The 19,913-nt window shown below is 38.2% G+C and overlaps 1 protein-coding gene across 1 annotated transcript in view; it reads left to right on the top strand.

The window, feature by feature from the left end:
- The window catches only part of Adgb (androglobin), a 138,992-nt gene that overhangs the window by 4,545 nt on the left and 114,534 nt on the right, over positions 1-19,913 (top strand). Inside the window, exons 3-8 of the mRNA XM_008836708.2 lie at positions 5-37; positions 2,346-2,417; positions 3,093-3,302; positions 11,396-11,535; positions 15,536-15,622; positions 18,072-18,301. Coding sequence (XP_008834930.1) covers positions 5-37; positions 2,346-2,417; positions 3,093-3,302; positions 11,396-11,535; positions 15,536-15,622; positions 18,072-18,301 — 772 coding nt within the window. The remainder of the gene's footprint in view (positions 1-4; positions 38-2,345; positions 2,418-3,092; positions 3,303-11,395; positions 11,536-15,535; positions 15,623-18,071; positions 18,302-19,913) is intronic.

Here is a 19,913-nt window from a genome sequence, read left to right as displayed (position 1 = left end):
TTCCTGGAAACGTCCACAAGATTTTATAGTTAGCCGAGTAAGAATTATTTTTACTATTAAATAAAAATATTTATTACCTAAAGGAATGTAATATTTTAGTGATAAAAATCTTCAGTTTTCAAATAATTTACAGTATTTTTCTTATGGCTACAGCAAAAGTAATTGCTTTTTTAACCTCTAAATCGCAAGTCATTATTTATCATAGTTTTAATAATTTCCTGTACTGGTGGGACTCGGGAGATGGCTTAGTTGGTAAATTCTTCACAAGTATGAGGACATGAGTTCAAACCCCAGAACCCACTTAAAAGCCAGACGACCAGGAGTGGTGATGCACACCTTTATTTCCAGCATTCAGGAGGCAGAGATCTTTGTGAGATTAAGGCTAAACTGTTCTACACAGTGAGTTCCAGGTGGGCTGGGACTAGGAAAATCTTTTCAAACAATAAAAATAAAAAGCAGATCTTGTGGCATGTACTTGTAAACAGCACTGCAGATGCAGAAACAGGTAAATCTCTAGAGCTCACTGGCCAACTGGCCTAGACATTCAGTGAGTTTTAAGTAAAAGTAAAAGACCCTGGTAAAAGCAAGGTGGAGAGTGACTGAGGAAGACACACAAGGTTGACCTTTGGCCTCCACACACATGCACACATGTACCCCCCTCCACATTAACATGTACATACATAATACTCTTAATATTTATTTTTTTAATATTTTATTTATTTGTAAGGAGTGGGTGTGGGTATATTGCCCGCATGTATGTAAGTACACCTGTGTCCTCCAGTGCGCAAGGAGGTCAAAAGTGGGTGTCAAATTTCCCTGGAACTGGAGTTACAGATGGTTGTTAGCCACCTTTTGGGTACTGGGAATAAAATTCAGGTGCTCTACAAGAGTGGCCAGTGCTCTTAACCACTGAACCATCTCTCCAGCCCCAGTGTTAATAATTTCTTATAATAGTTTCAAACAATTTTTGTCTAGATCCTTGACTGTCCTACTTTTCTCCAAAGTGCTAAAGTATAGGCAAAATGTCAAACTATAGGCAAAAGTGTTAAATTGTAGCCAAAAATGATGGCCGAGGTTGTTCATACTTCTGACTGACTGATTTACTCTGTCTTGCTTTTAGCATGAAATCAAAGGACATGAAGGCGTTGTCCCTCCAGTGTTTACTAGCATTAATTTTCCAGTCTGAAAGAGATGGACTTGGAATCATACCTTCCATGGATCCCCAAGTATTTGCCAAAGCCTGCCTTGGTTTCTGGGCTGCATGCTCAGCCACTTGGATCATATATTTTGGGAGAAATCTTAATTTTAAACAGCACTTACGTACTTCACAACTTTAGACACTCTCACTTAACATCTTAATAGCCACATTAGTTTGAGTGTATTTCGTGTCTCCAGGGTTTTAATTATCACTAATGTCTTTTCCCTTGCTGAATTTCTTGCTATTTCCATTGAATGCACAGAATACCAGTAGGGTACATTAATTAGTACCCGTCAATGGTTGTAATGGAGCTGATTCTTCTGTGCATTTGAGTCTTTGTCTCCATACAAAGTGTTTTTCATTCACGAAAGTGTTAACCTTCATCAGCATTGATACCAATGCAAGAAAGTACAATTTAGTTATCATACTAATTTGAAAAATAGGATATTCCTACATTCAAAATTTTTTATGAAAATGAAATTACTTTGGAATGCTTCCTTGTAAAATGTTTAAAATAAATCAATTATATACAAATCCTGCTTCAAAATTGGTTTTGATATTAGGCCACATTGACATGATGAATATAAATTTTGTGATGTCCATATAATGTATTTAATGGATATGCTATTGATAGTTATTAATTTTCTTATTATAAACTGTTCATTTATATTCTGTGCAAATATAAAAGGTTTGTAATTGAACCATCTTTTTTAATTTTTAGTATACCCTGTGTCCAACAGTTATATCTGCACTAAAAATAAATTTGATTATTGTTGATAATATTTTCACTTCCACTGATCAGAATGTTCCATCAGCCTGCACACCTCTACTAACTTCCACACAGATCCCGCTCTCAATTGGTCCTCCTAGAATAGGGTCTAGAACATTTAGAAGTGAAGTCACTAAGTAGGAAAACTCTAGAACAGGGGTTTTCAAGATTTAATGTATAGACCCACAGTAAGAATCATCAAGTAATGCTCATAAAGTTGAAACAAAAATCCCATAAAACATTAACAGCTTTCTTATACAAGATTTATTCTACTTTATCCCTGTCCTCCAACTATTTCATGAAACTGTGTTTCAGTAAATTGTGTTTCTTTGATACTTCTTACAAAGTAATATCTATGTCCTTATATTTTTATTTCAGACTCCTGTCATTGTGAAAAATGAAATCACGTTTGACTTGTTTTCAACAAATGAACACTTATTCTGCAGTGAGGTATGTAGGACTGCAAGACCCGAAACTCCATTGCAGAATGCTTTGTAGGCATAAACAGCTTTGTACATAAACAGCTCCAACAGCCACTGTCAGGCTTCCCTTGCTCACTTTCAAACTTGGAATAACTGAAGATTTTTTCCAACTTTTTTGAAGTACAGCTGCCAATTAAATAATTGTATTTATAAAATATGATTCTAATGATTCAATATATGTACATATATATGTACACACAATGTTGAGTATTTATTACAATCGAGAATATTGTTTCTCTGTGTGGTGAGAACACTTAAAATACTTAAATCTGCCATCCTAGCTTACTTTTTAAAAAGCCATTATTTTCTCTGAATCTGTCTGTCTGTCTCTCTCTCTCTCTCTCTTTCTCTCTTTCTCAGTCTGGTTCTCATGTATACACTCAACTAACTGAAGGTCAGTGTCAAATGGAAGTCAAATTTTGGGGGGTGGAGCATTTTAATTTGTACCATGACTCTCTCTCTCCTTAAAACAAAAGCAAGACCTATGATTTTATTCTGTAGCTCAAAAAAATCAAAACAACTAGTACATTACATGTAAAAGTTAGCATTACTCTTAGAACTTTTTTACTTATTTCTCTCTAAATTGCAGCACCTCCATTTAAAAATAACCAGTGAACGCTAGTGCCTTTCGTTTTGTTTTCAGCTTATGAGGTGGATTATCAGTGAAATCTATGCTGTGTGGAAGATATTCAACGGAGGAATTCTGAGCAATTATTTTAAAGGGAACATGGGAGAGCCACCTACTCTGCTCTGGAAGCCTTGGGAACACATCTACTCTCTCTGTAAGGCTGTGAAGGGTCACATGCCTTTGTTCAATAGCTATGGAAAGTATGTTGTAAGACTTTACTGGATGGTAAGTCAGTCAAGCTGTTGTGCATTAAAATTCATTTGTGTTCCATACTAAAAGAGGAAACTGGAATTCAAGGCTGAAAAAGTGAATTTTGTCTGCTTAGACAATCTCAGTCGAACCCAATCATTCAGTCATGTCTAAGTAATTTAACGTTGGATGGGGGACTGCTGGGAAGTGAGTCCCGCCAGCCAGATCAAATGTCATGTTCAGGGACTTTGTGTGGTTCCTCACCCGTCTCATCCACTGAATGGACTGCAGGGGTGCAGTTAAGCCAGTGAGCATGGAAACACAGATGGGTCCATGTGAATTCCTATTCCCAGCATATGACGGCATGACTACCTGTTTTTTTTTTGAGTTGGTAAAAATGTCTTGTATCTCAGGGAAGGGAAGAAATTTCTGCCTCTTTCTGAGTGATCCCCACCTGGGTGGGCTTAACCCACATGTGTGTACATTATCATTAGCGCGGAATTAGAATGAACTCTTTCTGACAAGGTAAATTGTTTTGTTTTGTTTTTTCCATTATTTTCCGTTTGCAACTCTATATGTTAATATTTTTTCTATCTCTTCAGGTCTTGTTCAGTATTCAGACCTGTCTATTCTTTGCTTCACTCTGTGAAGGCTTAGAAAACATGTTGATGGAAACATGCCTGGATTTCCTCTAGTGCTCAATTCAGTGTGATTCCCCATGGACACGTTTTCCCTCTGTTCCTTTTCCTTCCCTCTGTGTCTTGTAGACTGCCAGCCTCCTCTTCCCTGTCTTCTCTGTCTTGATTCTATATTTTCTTTTTGAGATTGATTCTGTTTCTCCGACTAGTCACAGGTATTATTTACTTCTTTTTTAAAAATATTTTTATTATTTTTATTTTATGTGCATGAGTGTATTGCCTGCATGTACGTAAGTGCACCTGTATCTTGCAATGCCTACAGAGGTCAGAAGAGGGCATCAGATCCTCTGGAACTGCAATTAAGGATGGTTGTTAGCTGCCATGTGGGTGCTGGGAACTGAAACTGGGTCTTTTGCAAGAGCAGTCAGTGCTCTTAACCTCTGAGCCAACTCTCCAGGCCCTCTTTTCCTTCTTTTCTGTGGTTCCACAGAGTATTTTTCCTTACCATTTCTTGAGGAGAACTCTTTCTCTCAGAGCCTCAGATAGTCAAAATTCTGGTTTTGGCTGGATCAGGTGACATAGGCCTATAGCTGTAGAAACTCAAGGGACCAAAGCAGGAAGTTCCGAGGTTCTAGGCCTGCCTCGGTCCAGAGAAGGTTCAAGTCCTGGACAACTTAGTGAGACCTTTCCTCAAAATGAAAAGCTAAAACAAACATGCAGCTAGGTATATGCCTAAGTGGTAGAGTACCTGTCTAATGTATGAAGCCCTTGGGTTCAATCCCCGTTATTGTAAAATTAATTAGTTAATTCTGATTTTCATACTACAATATTATCTTTCAGAAAAGTACTCCCTGTCTTTTCTGTCCAGATTATCAGCTGGTTGCACATTTCTTTGACATCAGTCAGACAGAAATCTTACTGAGTGGTTCTAGGAACTGAATCACAAAAGAGAGAAAGATTGGTTTTTTTCTTTCATCTGACTTAATAACATGGTACAGGGATACACAACATCTTTCCTTATGCTTCTAATTTCAACACTCCTTTGGCTTCCTGGAAGAAGCATATGAGTTATTGCTCTTCTCTTGAAATACTGGCTCCAACCGGCAGCTTCCTTCTGTCTTGGTGCCTTCATTTCTCTTTGATGAACAGAAAAAAAACATACATTGACGCCAATATTTTTCCCCAGTTGTTACCAATATTATTTAATTGAAAATTGTTTTTGCTTTTAATTCTCACTGAACTTTGTATTTTTCATTCACAATATTATTGTCTTAGTTTCTTAAACTGTGAGGTAAAACAAAACCCTAGCACCAACACGTGGGGACGATATAAATTCCTGCTTCCCAGGCTTCATCCCGCACTTCTTGAATCCTTGCTGGGAGCAGAGCCTACAATATTATTTAGGCCCCCCAGCCTCCACTGTTGTTGTTTGCTTGCTGTTTGAGTCAGGATCTCATGTAGCCCAGGCTGGCCTTGAACTCCCTATACAGTATGACTTTGAATTTCTGATCCTCCTGCCTTCACCTCCCAATGCTGGGATTACTGGCATGAGCTACCATACATAGCTTGTAGTCCTGTTTTTGATGTATTGGTTGTTAGCCTTAGCCAGTAACACTTTGCCATCTCTCCAGCCCCCATCATTCTTTTTAAATAAATTGTCAACGATATTTCTGTTCATTAATGTAATAACCAATGTTTTCAAGACATAAACTGATGTTATTTTTCTATTATTCAGTTATTATGTCCCCCAAAAGAGATGCTACATTTTAATTTTACTACTATTATACATGCTTTCAGTAAGGGAAATTCAAATACTATTAAAATAATCAAGGTATAAGGTAAGAGTTCTTTGTAATTTTATCGTATGCAGTCACAGTCAATGATTCATGTGAATTCTCCTATACTTTGATATATTCTTCTTGAAAAATATTTTATTTTACATGTACAGGTGGTTTTGCCTGTATGCATGTAAGTGCACTATATACCTGTGGTACCTACAGAGGCCAAAAGAGGATGTAGGATCCCCTGGAACTGGAGTTACTGGTGGATGTTAGCTGTCATGTCTGTTCTGCCCCTGAAGACAATGTATCTATTCTTGCTTTGGGCTATCCTTTTTTTTTTTTTTTTCCAAGTCTGGCTATGGATTTCTTCGCATTTAACCTGTTTGGGTTATTCTGAGATTCTTTAATTCATACATTTATATCCTAGGACAAATTTGGGAAGTTTCAGTCATAATTCTGTCAAACGTATTTTTAGACCCACCTTCTTTTCTTCTGAGACTCCAAAGACAAGGGTATTGTATGTTTCTGTGTCATTGCACAGGTCACAGAGCTTTGTGCCACTCCTGATCTCTTTTCCCTTTAATGTCTATCACCATTTTCTTCAGTTTGCTAATTTCTATGCCATCTGTACTCTGCCATTGATCTCACTGGGGGTGGGGGACCGTTTGCTTTGACTTTTTCTATCTTATTTTATATTTTTTATGTCTTGGCTGAGATTTCCATTTGTTTCAGGAACTTTCACAATGAGTTGTTGGAGCATTGTTGGGGTGGTTACTTTAAATGACTTATGTAATGATTCCACTTTCTGTCCTATGGGTATTGTGTGAGTTTTTATTGCATTTCCCCATTGAAATTGAGGCTTTGCTACTTTCTCATATGATAATTTTGGACTGTTTCCTGGACACTCTAGGTGTTTTGTTTTACAACTCTCATTTCTAATTAATTTTCTCTTTTGTGGGTAATTATTTTATTTGGATTAGATTCATGGTTCACTTTTGTGAGTCCCTTACAAAGGCCAGTTAAGTTTGTCAAGGCTCTGCTGCCCATGTCTGGCCCATCTGCTCTTGTGTGTCAGCCATGTGAAAGGCTCAGTCTTGGGACAGTTCAGAACTGCATGATGGGGAGGAAATAAGGGCTCCTCCTGTGGGTAAGGCACCTCCTCTTGACTGCAGGAGGAGGAGGGAGGAGGCAGCTCTGAATTCTGTCCATTGACTCTAATGGGGCGCTTTACTTCCCCCTTTACCTCCTGGTGAATGTGGACATCTCAGGCCCTGCACAGGAAGAGCATCCTTTTGCTCCTGTAGTGGAGGTAAAGGGATGAAGTCAGGCTTTCAGTCAGTATATGCGGTTTTTATCATTCTCTTTCCAATACTTACTCGTTTCTTTTTTTTTTTCTAGTTGTGATTCATACTATTTATTTTTAATTTTTTAAAACTACTTTATTTATTTTCCTTTTATATGTACGAGTGTATTACCTACATGTACACAAGTGTACCGGTGTCCTGCAGTACCCTCAGAGGTCAGAAGAGAGCATTGGATTCCCCTGGAATGGGAGTTACAGGCGGTTGTTAGCCAGCATGTGGGTGCTGGGAACCAAACCCAAGTCCTCTGCAAGAGCAGTCAGTGCTGTTAACTGCTGAGCCATCCCTCCAGCTCTGTTTTTAATTTTTAAGTGTATGAGTGCTTTGCATGTATGTATATAAAGTGTACTACATTCGTGCAATGCATGTGGAAGCCAGAAGAGGGTATTGTATATCCTGGAACTGGGGTTTTCAACAGTTGTTAGCTGCGAGGTCCTCTGCAAGAGCAGCCAGTGTTCTTAACTGCTGAGCCATCTCTCCAGTGCTGTCATACTATTAATTTAAAAATTGTATTCTTTCCATAATACTTAGAGAAGGAAGACAGTATTAATATATGCAGTCATTTAATTATTTTCATCTAGAATTCAAATGTGGAAACATTTTTAAATATTTTATTTATTATTTTTATTTTATGTGTATGAGTGTATTGCCTGCTTGTAAGTGAGTGAACCCATGTTGTGCAATGATGCGAAGGTCAGAAGAGGGCTTCAGATTCCCCTGGAACTGGAGTTAAGGACAGTTTGTAGCTGCTATGTGGGTGCTGGGAATCAAACCCAGGTCCTCTGCAAGAGCAGTCAGTGCTCTTAACTGCTGAGCCATCTCTCCAGCCCCCAAATGTGGAGAATATTAAAATTTGAACTTGATCATGTACTAAAGTACATTTGTAATTTATATTTGCATAGCTATATCAATTTTAGTAACGTGTATGAACAAAGAAGCTATCTTAGTTATTTTTTGCATCACAGTAGCAGAAATACCTGATAGAAACAACTTACAGGAGCAAAGCTTTATTTTAGCTCACTGTTTCAAAGTGTTCAGCCCATTGTGGCAGGGAGGGTTTGATAGAACCAAACAAGCCAGGTCAGAAGGTCAATAAGTAGGGACGGGGAAATGTTGTCATTGCCTGGCTTCCCGTTTTTACCCATTTGGTTCAGTGCAGGCCTCCAGCTCACTGGATAGTACCATCCACATTCAGGGTATTCTTCCCCTGTAGAACATCTTTTGGAAACATCATAGACACACTCACAGGTATATCTCACTAATATCCTAGGTCCTGTTGATAGTAAAGATTAGTCTCTTAGAAAGCTACCTCTTTAAAGACACGCTTAATAATCAAGAACACTGGGGACTAGAGAAATGGCTCAGTGGGTTAAGAGCATTGGCTTTTCTTGCAGAGCACCTGGGTTCAATTCTAAGCACTCACATGGTAGCTAGCAAATGTCTGTAGCTCCAATTCCAGGTGATCCAACACCCTCTCTGGCATCCCTAAGCATTGCCTGTATATGGTGCACTTATATCCAGAGGAAATACTCAGACACATAAAAGTAAATGAACCAAAGTTTTTTAATTAAGCAGTTTGAGAAATTAAAAAAAATCATATGATACTAAAACATTTTCAAAGTGCAATATATGATTTAAATAAAGTAATAAAATATTGAATGCAAAATAATTTAGGATTAAATGATGAGGTCTTAAATTGCCTACATACACATACATTCATGTAAACTGCTGTCATAAGGGCTAAAATACTTTATTACTGGGTAACTTAAAAACAACAGACATTGCTGGAAGTCCAAGTCACCAGCTGATTTGTTGTCCTAGTTCGTGATGGTTTGCCCTCATCTCACTGGAACTTCTCAGATCTTTTGCCCTTTGTGATTATACACATCCTTTCATGAAGACTCTACGTTTGACATAATCATCTCTCAAAGGCCCCATCTTCCAATACTAACATGTGGGTACTAATATTTCAACAGACGATCTTAGAAGGCAAAATAACAGTCTATGGAAATTGCATATGTGTACATAATAACATAAAATAATTTATTTCTTTATAAATTGTAAGGAAGGATTCAACCAATGTATAATATCAATAAATCAAAATATTCTCATAATGATGTTTACAAGTCTAGTCAAATTATACTTTAGAAATACACATAATATTGAATATCCACTCCTGAATAACAGACTTTTTATGTACTAGATTTTAAAAAGTACAATCAATGTACCAGAAAATCCATTTATTTAACATTTACAGATCAGTAATGAAAGCATTCTTAGTTGCAAAACATTGTCTTTGATCATTTGAAGAGAGGTAATACTTGATGAACTGGGTTGGCTTAACTACTGAGGGTATCTTAAAATTTTTCTTCATGGGAAGCAGTTCTGGCACTTCCAAACACAGGCACACAAACAAGTTTTGTGTAGGAAGGAAACTCTTATTTCTATTTTTTTATTGTGGCAAAATATGTCAAAATTTGACACTTAGTATTTTAGCTATTTAAGAGCAAGATTAAGCTGCATTAAGTATTTTCACGATTTCTGAAACTACTGTCACTATGTATTTCCAGAATTTCCCATGACCCCAAGCATAAATTTTGTACTCAGTAAATGATAATTCCCCATTCTCTCCTCTCCCTGTCCCCTGGTAACCTCTATCTTTCCTCCGTGACTATCCTAGTTTCATTTCTGTTGCTTTGATAAAATAGCCTGACAAAAAGCAACTTAGGGGAGAAAGGATTTATTTGGCTTACAAGTCCAGGTTACTGTACTCATTTCAAGGAAATCAAGGCAGACACCCAAAGCAGCTATACATCACATCTACAGTCAAGAGCTGAGAGAAATACATGTATTAATGCTCACAGCTCAGCGAGCTGCCTTTATTCTTACACAGTCCCGGGCCCAAACCCAGTGAAAGGTGCTGCCTGATTTCAGGCTCAGTCTTCCCACCTCAATTAACACAATTAAGAAACAGTCCCTCACAGACATGCCCACAGGCCGCCTGTTTGAGGAAACTCCCCACTGAGACTTTTCCCAGGTGACTCTAAGTTGCATCCAGTTGGCAATGAAAACTAACCATCATAGTATGTTTGCCTTTGGGTGCTTATTTCTCTGTACATTTGTTGTTGTCATTTCACGTGAAATTCTAAAGGTGGGCTACTTTTAACCTGCGGCTTTATCCCTATATTGCACCATATCATCTACTTTGGAAGATAAGAGACCCACAAAGATCTAGTATACAAGGCAAGTCACAAGTATCATGCAAAGAATATTCCCAGTATCACTTTCTCATGTTTTTTCTTCAATAGAATGAATCATATTTTCCCTCTGGTTTTAGAGCATTTCGAGCATACTACATTCTACGTTGTTTATATATGTGTCTTCCCCCACTGGACTTTAAGTAATTAATGGGAACAGACCTACCCACACATCACTAATATTATGGGGTCCACCTTGCTTGATGCTACCACTGAAAATACTTGTGGACAAAAGAATGAATTCATAATAAAACCTGGTGTGTAAAACAAAGACAAAAAATTTTTGATCACTTGAGATCACAATTATTAATATGTCATTTGCTTCACACTTTTAATCACAAGGTAAAATGCTTTTAGGTAAATATATAAAGATTTTATTAAATAAACTATTAATTCACTTCATGTTGAAAATTAGATCTTTAATTAAGAGTAATCAAAATATGGGAACTGAAAGTATAAGATCAGTAAGCATATATCTGGATAACCAGTAATTATTAAAGCTACATTTGAAGACTTTGTATTATGACCATGTAAAATATATTATGTTCAGTCTTATATTTGGTTACACAATGTTTTTTTTAATATTTTATTATTTTTATTTTATGTGTATGTGTGTATTGCCTGCATGTAGGTAAGTGCAACCGTGTTGTGCAGTGCCCTCGGAGGACAGAAGAGACTGTCAGATCCCCTGGAACTGGAGTTATGGACAGTTGTTAACTGCCATGTGGGTGCTGGGATCCAAACCTGGGTCTTCTGCAAGAATAACCAGTGTTCTTAACTGCTGAGCTATCTCTCTAGCCCTGGTTGTACAATATTTTAAATATGCTATTTGAAACATATTAATTTACTCCATAATGTTGCATAAGAGCTCAGACAGAAGGAACAATATTTATATCACTATAAGTATGCTATAGTAATATTATATTTCAGAAGGTAAAACATTTAAAACATATTAGTCTGACAACCCTATCTCAGTTTCCAAACATAAGATGTTAAAATAAGTTTTTTAAGTAAATGGAAATGTGCAAAGATGTTTGCAAAAAGACACTATAAATCATTGATGACAGTATAATTTTTTCTTCTTACTTTTAGGGTTGCTGGAGAAAAATAACTATTGATGACTTCCTGCCGTTTGATGAAGATAATAATATGTTGCTTCCAGCTACAACCTATGGCATTGAACTCTGGCCAATGCTCCTGTCAAAAGCTATCATTAAGCTGGCAAACATTGAGTATGTAGTGACAAATTATCACTCATTTGTGTGAAAACAAAACAGCAAACAACAGCAACTATAGATCCATGCTGACTGTCTTTATTTTAAAAATTAATTCAAAGGAATCTTTCCTTCCAAACATGTAAATCTTTAAGTATGAAAATTAATGTGCCAAAGCCACTAATTTGAGTATTGGGTTAACCAACTAAAAGACAAAATTATTCCTTAATTTTAAAATACTTAAAAATTATTGCATAACCAATACTTTCTTGCTAGGAGTAGAAAGTGGATCATAGAAAATACATCAGAGATGAATTGATTTTTAGGAGAAAATGTTAAATCATTTAAATACTGAATGGTGTACACTAAGATCCACTTAAAATTTTAGAATCTGTATAGGTAGCAACAATGTATAAAACTGAAAAAGGCCTGGACTCTTCAGAATGATGGCAGTGCTTCATGCTTTTGGTGATATTGACCACTTGATACATTCATGGTAAAAACTATTCATTTATTTCAGTGTTTGCAAAATCTGCTTGTGTTTATATGCCTGAATGACATATGCACTCAGAATATACCAGACAAGCCTACTAACTCCTATAGGACAAGGTTTTCTTCCCTTCTGGTCCTAGCAACATGACTCAGCATGTAAACAAGTCTCAGATGCCGGAGTTGGAAGCTCATGGCAACTGTTGAGAATTGCTCAGTGGGAGTGTCCTCACATACTACACAGGCCTGGATTTCATACCCTCCTGCAGTGCATCAGAGCAGCTCCACATTCCATAGAGTACATCCCCATGCCTTACCAGACCCTGTCAGCCCTGTGCTCCAATCTCAGCCCCTCCGCTCTGTGGATATGCTTTTGGCTCAGCTTCTTTTTCTCTCCCAAGGCTACACAGCAAAACAGCCTCTGCCCTGCCACCCTCCTCACATCTCTTGTCTCTTCTAACCCTCGATTTCTTTTTTGTTGTTGTTGTTGTTGTTGTTTGTTTTGTTTTGTTTTTGAGATAGGGTCTCCCTGCAGCCTCAGCTGGCCTGGAACTCACTATGTAGACCAGGCAGGCCTTGATCAGAATGATGGCAGTGCTTCATGCTTTTGGTGATATTGACCACTTGATACATTCATGGTAAAAACTATTCATTTATTTCAGTGTTTGCAAAATCTGCTTGTGTTTATATGCCTGAATGACATATGCACTCAGAATATACCAGACAAGCCTACTAACTCCTATAGGACAAGGTTTTCTTCCCTTCTGGTCCTAGCAACATGACTCAGCATGTAAACAAGTCTCAGATGCCGGAGTTGGAAGCTCATGGCAACTGTTGAGAATTGCTCAGTGGGAGTGTCCTCACATACTACACAGGCCTGGATTTCATACCCTCCTGCAGTGCATCAGAGCAGCTCCACATTCCATAGAGTACATCCCCATGCCTTACCAGACCCTGTCAGCCCTGTGCTCCAATCTCAGCCCCTCCGCTCTGTGGATATGCTTTTGGCTCAGCTTCTTTTTCTCTCCCAAGGCTACACAGCAAAACAGCCTCTGCCCTGCCACCCTCCTCACATCTCTTGTCTCTTCTAACCCTCGATTTCTTTTTTGTTGTTGTTGTTGTTGTTGTTTGTTTTGTTTTGTTTTTGAGATAGGGTCTCCCTGCAGCCTCAGCTGGCCTGGAACTCACTATGTAGACCAGGCAGGCCTTGATCTCACAGAGATCCACCTGCCTCTGTCTCCCGAGTGCTGGGACTACAGGCATGCGCCACCTCACCCGGTTATAACCCTCAATTTCTACTGAGAATTTGTTTCACCAGCTTTCAGCCCTGGTGATTTTTGTAAAACTTTATCCTGGGTTTTTTATTTTTACTTTTTAGGTAGCTGAATACTATTATGTCATCCCAATGGTAACAGCTATGTTTGTTTATTTAGGAAAAAAATAAGTATAATGCTATAAATGTTCTTAACTGAGCTGCAAAACTAGTGAAGCATTGAGTTAGATGACCTGGATACCTGGAGCAGTGTTCATCTTTCTTAAAGCCAGAGTTCAGTAGAATTTACTAACGTGAGTGAAAGCATTATTCCTTAAAAACAAGTGACTAGGCAAAGCCAGCTTGAAAATAAAAGACTAAGCAAAGTATAGCATAATAATGTATTTCTTATTTCCAATGGAAACTTGCCCTACATGATACCATTTATATTTTTCTATAAATTCATCTCAGATTTGATTTTATATGTGAGGCTTAGCTTTCTACAAAGAAACATGATATATAGTAGTTACATAAATATCATTGTGAAATATGGAAAAAAAGAGCAATATTTCTATAAGGTTTGCAAAGACACTCATAAAATGGAATTATCAGGAGTTCAGGCTAGAGTATGAACTACATCAGCAGGTTTGTATTGTCCTTGAAAACTATGGAGACATAAGAATTCATAATCCATAAGAATTCCAGACATAAGAATTAAGCCAGTACAAATTCATTAACAATGGGCTACATGACTGACATGGTATGGCTTCTTTAGAAGAAAAGGACACTTGTGTTGTATGTTTGTCAGTCAGTGCCATTGGCACCAGCCCTGACACTACCTAGAGTGTGCCATCACTCTGGGATGGAAGCGAGCCATGGAATTTCCGTACATAGACTGATGTACATGCAAGTACGCTGACTACCATAGAGAAGCTGACATGGTCCAAAGCCAGGCAGTTGTGTTTAGTTAAGCACAACCTCTGACTTTATGTCATGCTGGCAGTCTACCCTTTTACAGGGTGGACCAGCTATTTCTGGTTTCTCCACAGTTGTTTAAGAGTTTCACTGAGGATTCCTGGCTCATCTTAAACTGCAATGGAAGAGACTGAACACACAGCCTCATGGGCATCTTGAAAAAATTGCTGAAATTGGAACAGTGAAAGACTTTGGTTGGCTTCCAAAAAGAACCAATCACATATCGAATATATGTGCTAGTTTGCTTTTCTATTGCTGTGATAAAACACTATGACCAAAGCCAACTTGCGGGAGGAAAGGGTTTATTTCAACTCCCAACTCCCAGATCATAGATCATCACTGAGGGAAGTCAGGACATGAACCTGGAGGCAGGAACACTGAAGCACAGATCAAGGAGGAATACTGCTTACCGGCTTGCTCCTCTGGCCTGTGCTCAGCCTGCTTTCTTTTTTTAAATATTTTATTTATTATTTTTATTTTGTGTATGTGTGTATTGCCTGCATGTAGGTAAGTGTACCCATGATGTAGGTAAGTGTACCTGTGTCGTGCAATGCCTGTGGAGGACAGAAGAAGCTGTTGGATCCCCTGGAACTGGAGTTACAGACAGATGTCAGCTGTCATGTGGGTGCTGGGATTTGAACCCAGGTCTTCTGTAAGAAAGTGTTCTGAATCACTGAGCCATCTCTCCAGCCCCCTCATCCTGCTTTCTTATACAACCCAGGACCACCTGCCCAGGGGTGGCACTGCTCACAATGGGCTGGGCCCTCCCATATGAGCCAGCAATGAAGAAAATCCTTCACAGACACAGACACAGGCCAATCCAATGGAGACAATGCCTCAGCTGAAGTTCCTTCCTCCCAGGTGTGTCAAGTGGACAACTGAAGCTGTCCAGAACAACATCTAAATGATTTGCTCTTTGCTGGACATTTTTAAATATGTAATATGAATGCTTTATGTATATAAAATTAATGTTAACTTTAGACCTTTTAAAGATATAGCTTATAATAAATATGAGAGCCTTTTTCAAAAGAAAAGTAGATAAAAATAAAAGAAGCATATATGCATGCTTTTAAAATACATTTGAAACTTTAGTATTGGATCTATTTCAGTGTTTGTAACAAACTAAAGCATCTGGATACTGAGGCAGCATTCTCTCAGCATGCTCCCCTACATTGCTCTCTGATCAATCATTATGATCCCCTGCATTAATTACTAGGTTGGTATGCAGAGTGATTCCTAGTCCTTGTTTATTGCTACATTTCTGAATGTTAATAACTAAAGCATTGTGCATTTCCTTTTTAGCATCCATATAGCACAGAGGAGAGAGCTGGGAGAATTCACGGTTATCCATGCGCTCACAGGGTGGTTACCTGAAGTCATTCCTGTTCAGTAGGTTTTGTTTTTAAGCATTTATTTATGTTGGGATGGGTGTATCACAAGGACAACTCATAAGAGTTCACTGACCCCTTCTACTGCATGGATTTCAGGGATCTGATTCAGATGATCAAGATTTAGAATCAAGCATCTTTTACCTGCTGAGCCATCTCCCTGGCTCCTCTTCATTAGGTTTAAAGAAGAGGTTTAGGTTGTTCGTATTATTTTTTCTTTCTTTTCAACGTTTCTTTGAGATGTTCTTCAAGAAAATTTCAAGGATGGTCGTTGTAAAAAGAGTTTGGGAGAACAGCATTTTATTTAAATTTAAATTTATTTTATATTTAAATTTCTCTAGAATTTTAGTGTAAATTTTTCTTCCTTAAAAAGAATAACCCACTAGGTTCTTTGTTGAAATTGATGAAAGACAGATCAATTATAAAACAAGCAAACAAACAGAAGTAAAATCTGCTTGTACGTACATGCCTGTGTGGCTTATGTACCTAGAATACACAAGGCAAGTCTACTACATCCTCCAGACAAGGTTTTCTTCCATTCTGGACCTAGCAATATAATTCACAATGCAAGCAAGGCTCAGATGCCCAAGTTGGAAGCACATGGCAACTGTACAGCATTGCTCAGTTAGGAGCATCTTCATACACTGCACAGGCCTGGATTTCATACCCTCCTGCAGTGTGTCATAGCAACTCTACATTCAACAGAGCATGCCCCATGCCTTAACAGACCTTGTCAGCCCTGTGCTCAAAGCTCATCCCCTCCCTTTCTGTTAGAAGCATGGCTTTTTGACATGTGTATTTCACAAATACATGGGAGATACTCGAGTTCTCAAAGAGGTAATTCTGAATTTAAGCTTCTATAGCATCTTCAACATAGAACAGTGCATTGTTAGAGAAGAGGCAAGACAAATGAAAAAGACTGAGTCCCTACGTGTGGCAACTGTGGGAAGGCAAATAGATGTCCTGAGACGGCTGATTACTACGGTTTGCTCTGTAGATCACTCTGTCGTCTCCAGACCCATACAGTCCACGTTGTCTTCAGTGGTTAACCTTTGCCTGATATGCTTAGCACAGTAATTTTGAATAACTGTCATAGAGTATGTTCTCAATACATGTGTGCTGAATTAGTAATCTAGAATATATTTCCAAAGACTATACTAACAGTGTGCAAATGATTCTTTGGGATCTCAAAGCAGAAGCTTACAGCTTTCTTGCCCCTGAAATGATGCTTGTGCTGACTTCAAAGGATAAGCTGATTAATGTGGGAAAACCAAATCAGAGCAGACAAAACAGAGAGGAAGTGGGACAGACAGAGTAAAACTCCAGAAAAGCATGTGGTTCAATAAAATGGGATTGTGTGCTAGTGAATTCCAAAAGAACCAATAGGCCAGAGGGTGGAGGGAAACAGGAGTCTGATGGAATAAGCCTTTGATATCATGTTAAAAAATTCAGTATTCTTAGAGGAAAAGGATGTCATTGGGGACTGTCAGATTTGTGATTTCACTAGGTGACTCAAATCAGTATAGCAAGTGGCAGGCCTAGAGAAGTATAGCAGAGGGACTTTCTAGAGACTTCTATAGAGGAAACAACCTTGACTATGCATCAACAGGAGTCAGAGGGACATTGTGTTGAAATTTTTTATTTAAAGGCTTGACTTTTTGTTGGGGGGCTTGAGTGCTTAGTTGTGCTGGGTAGCTTTAGTGTCAACTTGACACTCCTGAACTGAGGGAGCCTCAATTGGGGAATTGACCCCATTGGATTGGCCTGTGGCCATGCATGATTAAAAGCACTAGCCTCTCTTGTGGAGGGCATGGCCTTGGTTCCTAGCACCCAATTGGTGGCTAGTAACATCCGTAACTTCAGTTCTGGGGAATCTAATGCCCTCTTCTGGCTTTCATGGGCATTGCATGACTTGGATATACTTAAATGTTTGCAAAACAGTCATACATATTAAATAAATGAAAAAAAGATGTTAAAATTGTCAGAGAGTAAATTCTGTAATGACAGTCAAAACAGAGAAAAAGTTCTATTATAGAAGCTCAGGGAGCAGGTAAAAGACAATAACAGACCCCTTCCCCAGGGAAGCCACATCCCTCGAGGATTTTTGCAGGGGAACTAGCCCTTCAGTGTTTGCTCAAACACACACACACACACACACACACACACACACACACACACACATTTCCCAGTCATGGTTTTAACATGTCTGTCTCCCGCCAGCCTGAATTATTCAAGGTTTAGTTTTCTTTGTATCTGCAAAGCCTGGCACATTGCAGGTACTAAATAAAAACATGTTCAATGAATAAATGTATAATAGTTTTTAAATTAAAATTTGATATAATAGTTGGATTTAGTTATGCAAGAGCAAGCATAATTAGTCTATCAATAATTTCTGGATGTCAAGTAGAAAAACATCATTTGGAAATTAATGTCAATGTCTTCTCTTTAAGCCCAGGGTATACTGATAGAATTTGGGAACTCTTAAAAGACATACTGCCTGAGTTTAAGCTAACAGAAGAGCTCAGCTCTGAGAGCAAAATAGCAGTGCTAGACAACAAACTGAAAGAAGCTGGAAAAGAGATGAAAGACAGAAAGGAAGGGAAGGACTTGAAGGATTTCAAAGCCGAAACTTCCTTAACAACCTTGAAGGTTCCAGAGAAAAGCGATAAACTTCCAAAGGGTAAGACAATTCACCGCAAGAAGTTATCCAACATGCACGTTGCATGTAGATGCTTGACAGCCCCTGTTGAGGGTAATAATGCTACCTTTCCTTATGTCTTTCAAAACAGCTATGGGATTTTGAATTTTTTTTCCTTCTTTGGACTTTATCACTGATAGTGGTGCTGACTATATGTGATTATTATCATATACCTTGCTTTCTTTGCAAATCAAAGGCAATTCTCGACTTTGATGGTATTAAATCATTACAGTGTTAGCATAGGAAGAGACACTGAAGTCAAAGCCTCTATTAAGATATCTCTTTCATATTTATATGCAGAGTGGGTTGGATGAAAGCAACAAAGTAAAAGACATATCTTGTAGTTTTCAGAGAATGTGATATGAACATGAATTACAGTATGATTCTCTAAACATTAGTCTAAGGTACAGTTTCAAATCTGAGGGAAAATTCAAATTATTTTACAAAGTGTATAATTATTTCAGTTCTCAAGATGAAATTTTGACTACATAATTTACTAAATAATCTGTATCCACATAAATATTTTATAGTTATGTAAATGAACAAAATACTTGTAACATAAAATTGAATCTACTAAATTTCTCTGTATGCCTTGGGGGTATCTAAAATAAGCCTTCAAACATTTATGGTTTATGACTGGGGACAGAGACCAGAGGATCACAAATTCCAGGCCAGCCTGAGCTACATAGTGAGACTCTGTTTTAAGAATGCAAGGGCTGGATTTATAGCTCAGTGTAACAGTACTTGCCCTGCAGAGGCAAGGTCTTAAGTTTGATCCCAAACTCTAAAAAGGAAAAATAATAAAAAATCATATCTGCCAGTATTTCCCACCATGTATTATACAGAAAGTTTTACTTTAGATCTTTTGCAACAATATATCACCATCAAATGTATGAGCAATGTCTGCCTACACAGGACCATCTTGAAAAATAAATATGAGTGGATTCCTTTTTCAGTTTTATTAATAGTTTTCTTCTAGAAGCCCTTTTTCATGTCTCACAAATTAGCATCCAGGCATCGAGCCATTGATATTCACCCAAATGTGCTTTTTGCTGAGAAAAGGTAAGGACAGTTTTCAAGGAATTGGTGATCAGTTTGGTAAATAGAAACAGATGTGAAACAACCCACCTTCTGGACCTTAAGGTCTAGTGGGAAACGCTGATTAATAATGTGAAAATGTGTAACCACACACTCAAATATGAGCTGTGAAGGGAAATACAGGAAGCTGTGGCCAGTAGTATGGGAGCCTGCTCTTGTTTGCAAAGATGACTGGAAATTACCTAGAGGAAGGAGCAGACTGTGGAGAGAACACCAAGGGAACAGCAGGTAGAGAGTTAGGAGATGATCGAGCGGTGGCGGTGTACTGTGGGCAGGATGTGAGGTGTGTTGAGCTGAAGGGGAGGAGAAAAAGTACATCTGGTTGAGAGGAGCCTGAAGGAAGAGGGAGTGACTGGACCTTCAGGGTCATTTTGGGATTACTGATCTTCATTGTTACTGACAGGAAATGAAGAATTTAAATCGAAAGCAAGATCTGAATTTCTTTTTCAAAAGATGGCTTTGACATTGCTAAGGAGAGAATTTTGGGGTGCCTGGC

Source organism: Nannospalax galili, unplaced genomic scaffold, assembly GCF_000622305.1.
Source record: "Nannospalax galili isolate Female #2095 unplaced genomic scaffold, S.galili_v1.0 scaffold377, whole genome shotgun sequence".
NCBI lineage: Eukaryota > Metazoa > Chordata > Mammalia > Rodentia > Spalacidae > Nannospalax > Nannospalax galili.
The sequence above is the reverse complement of the archived record's forward strand: the minus strand, read 5'-3'. Positions and strand labels throughout refer to the sequence as shown.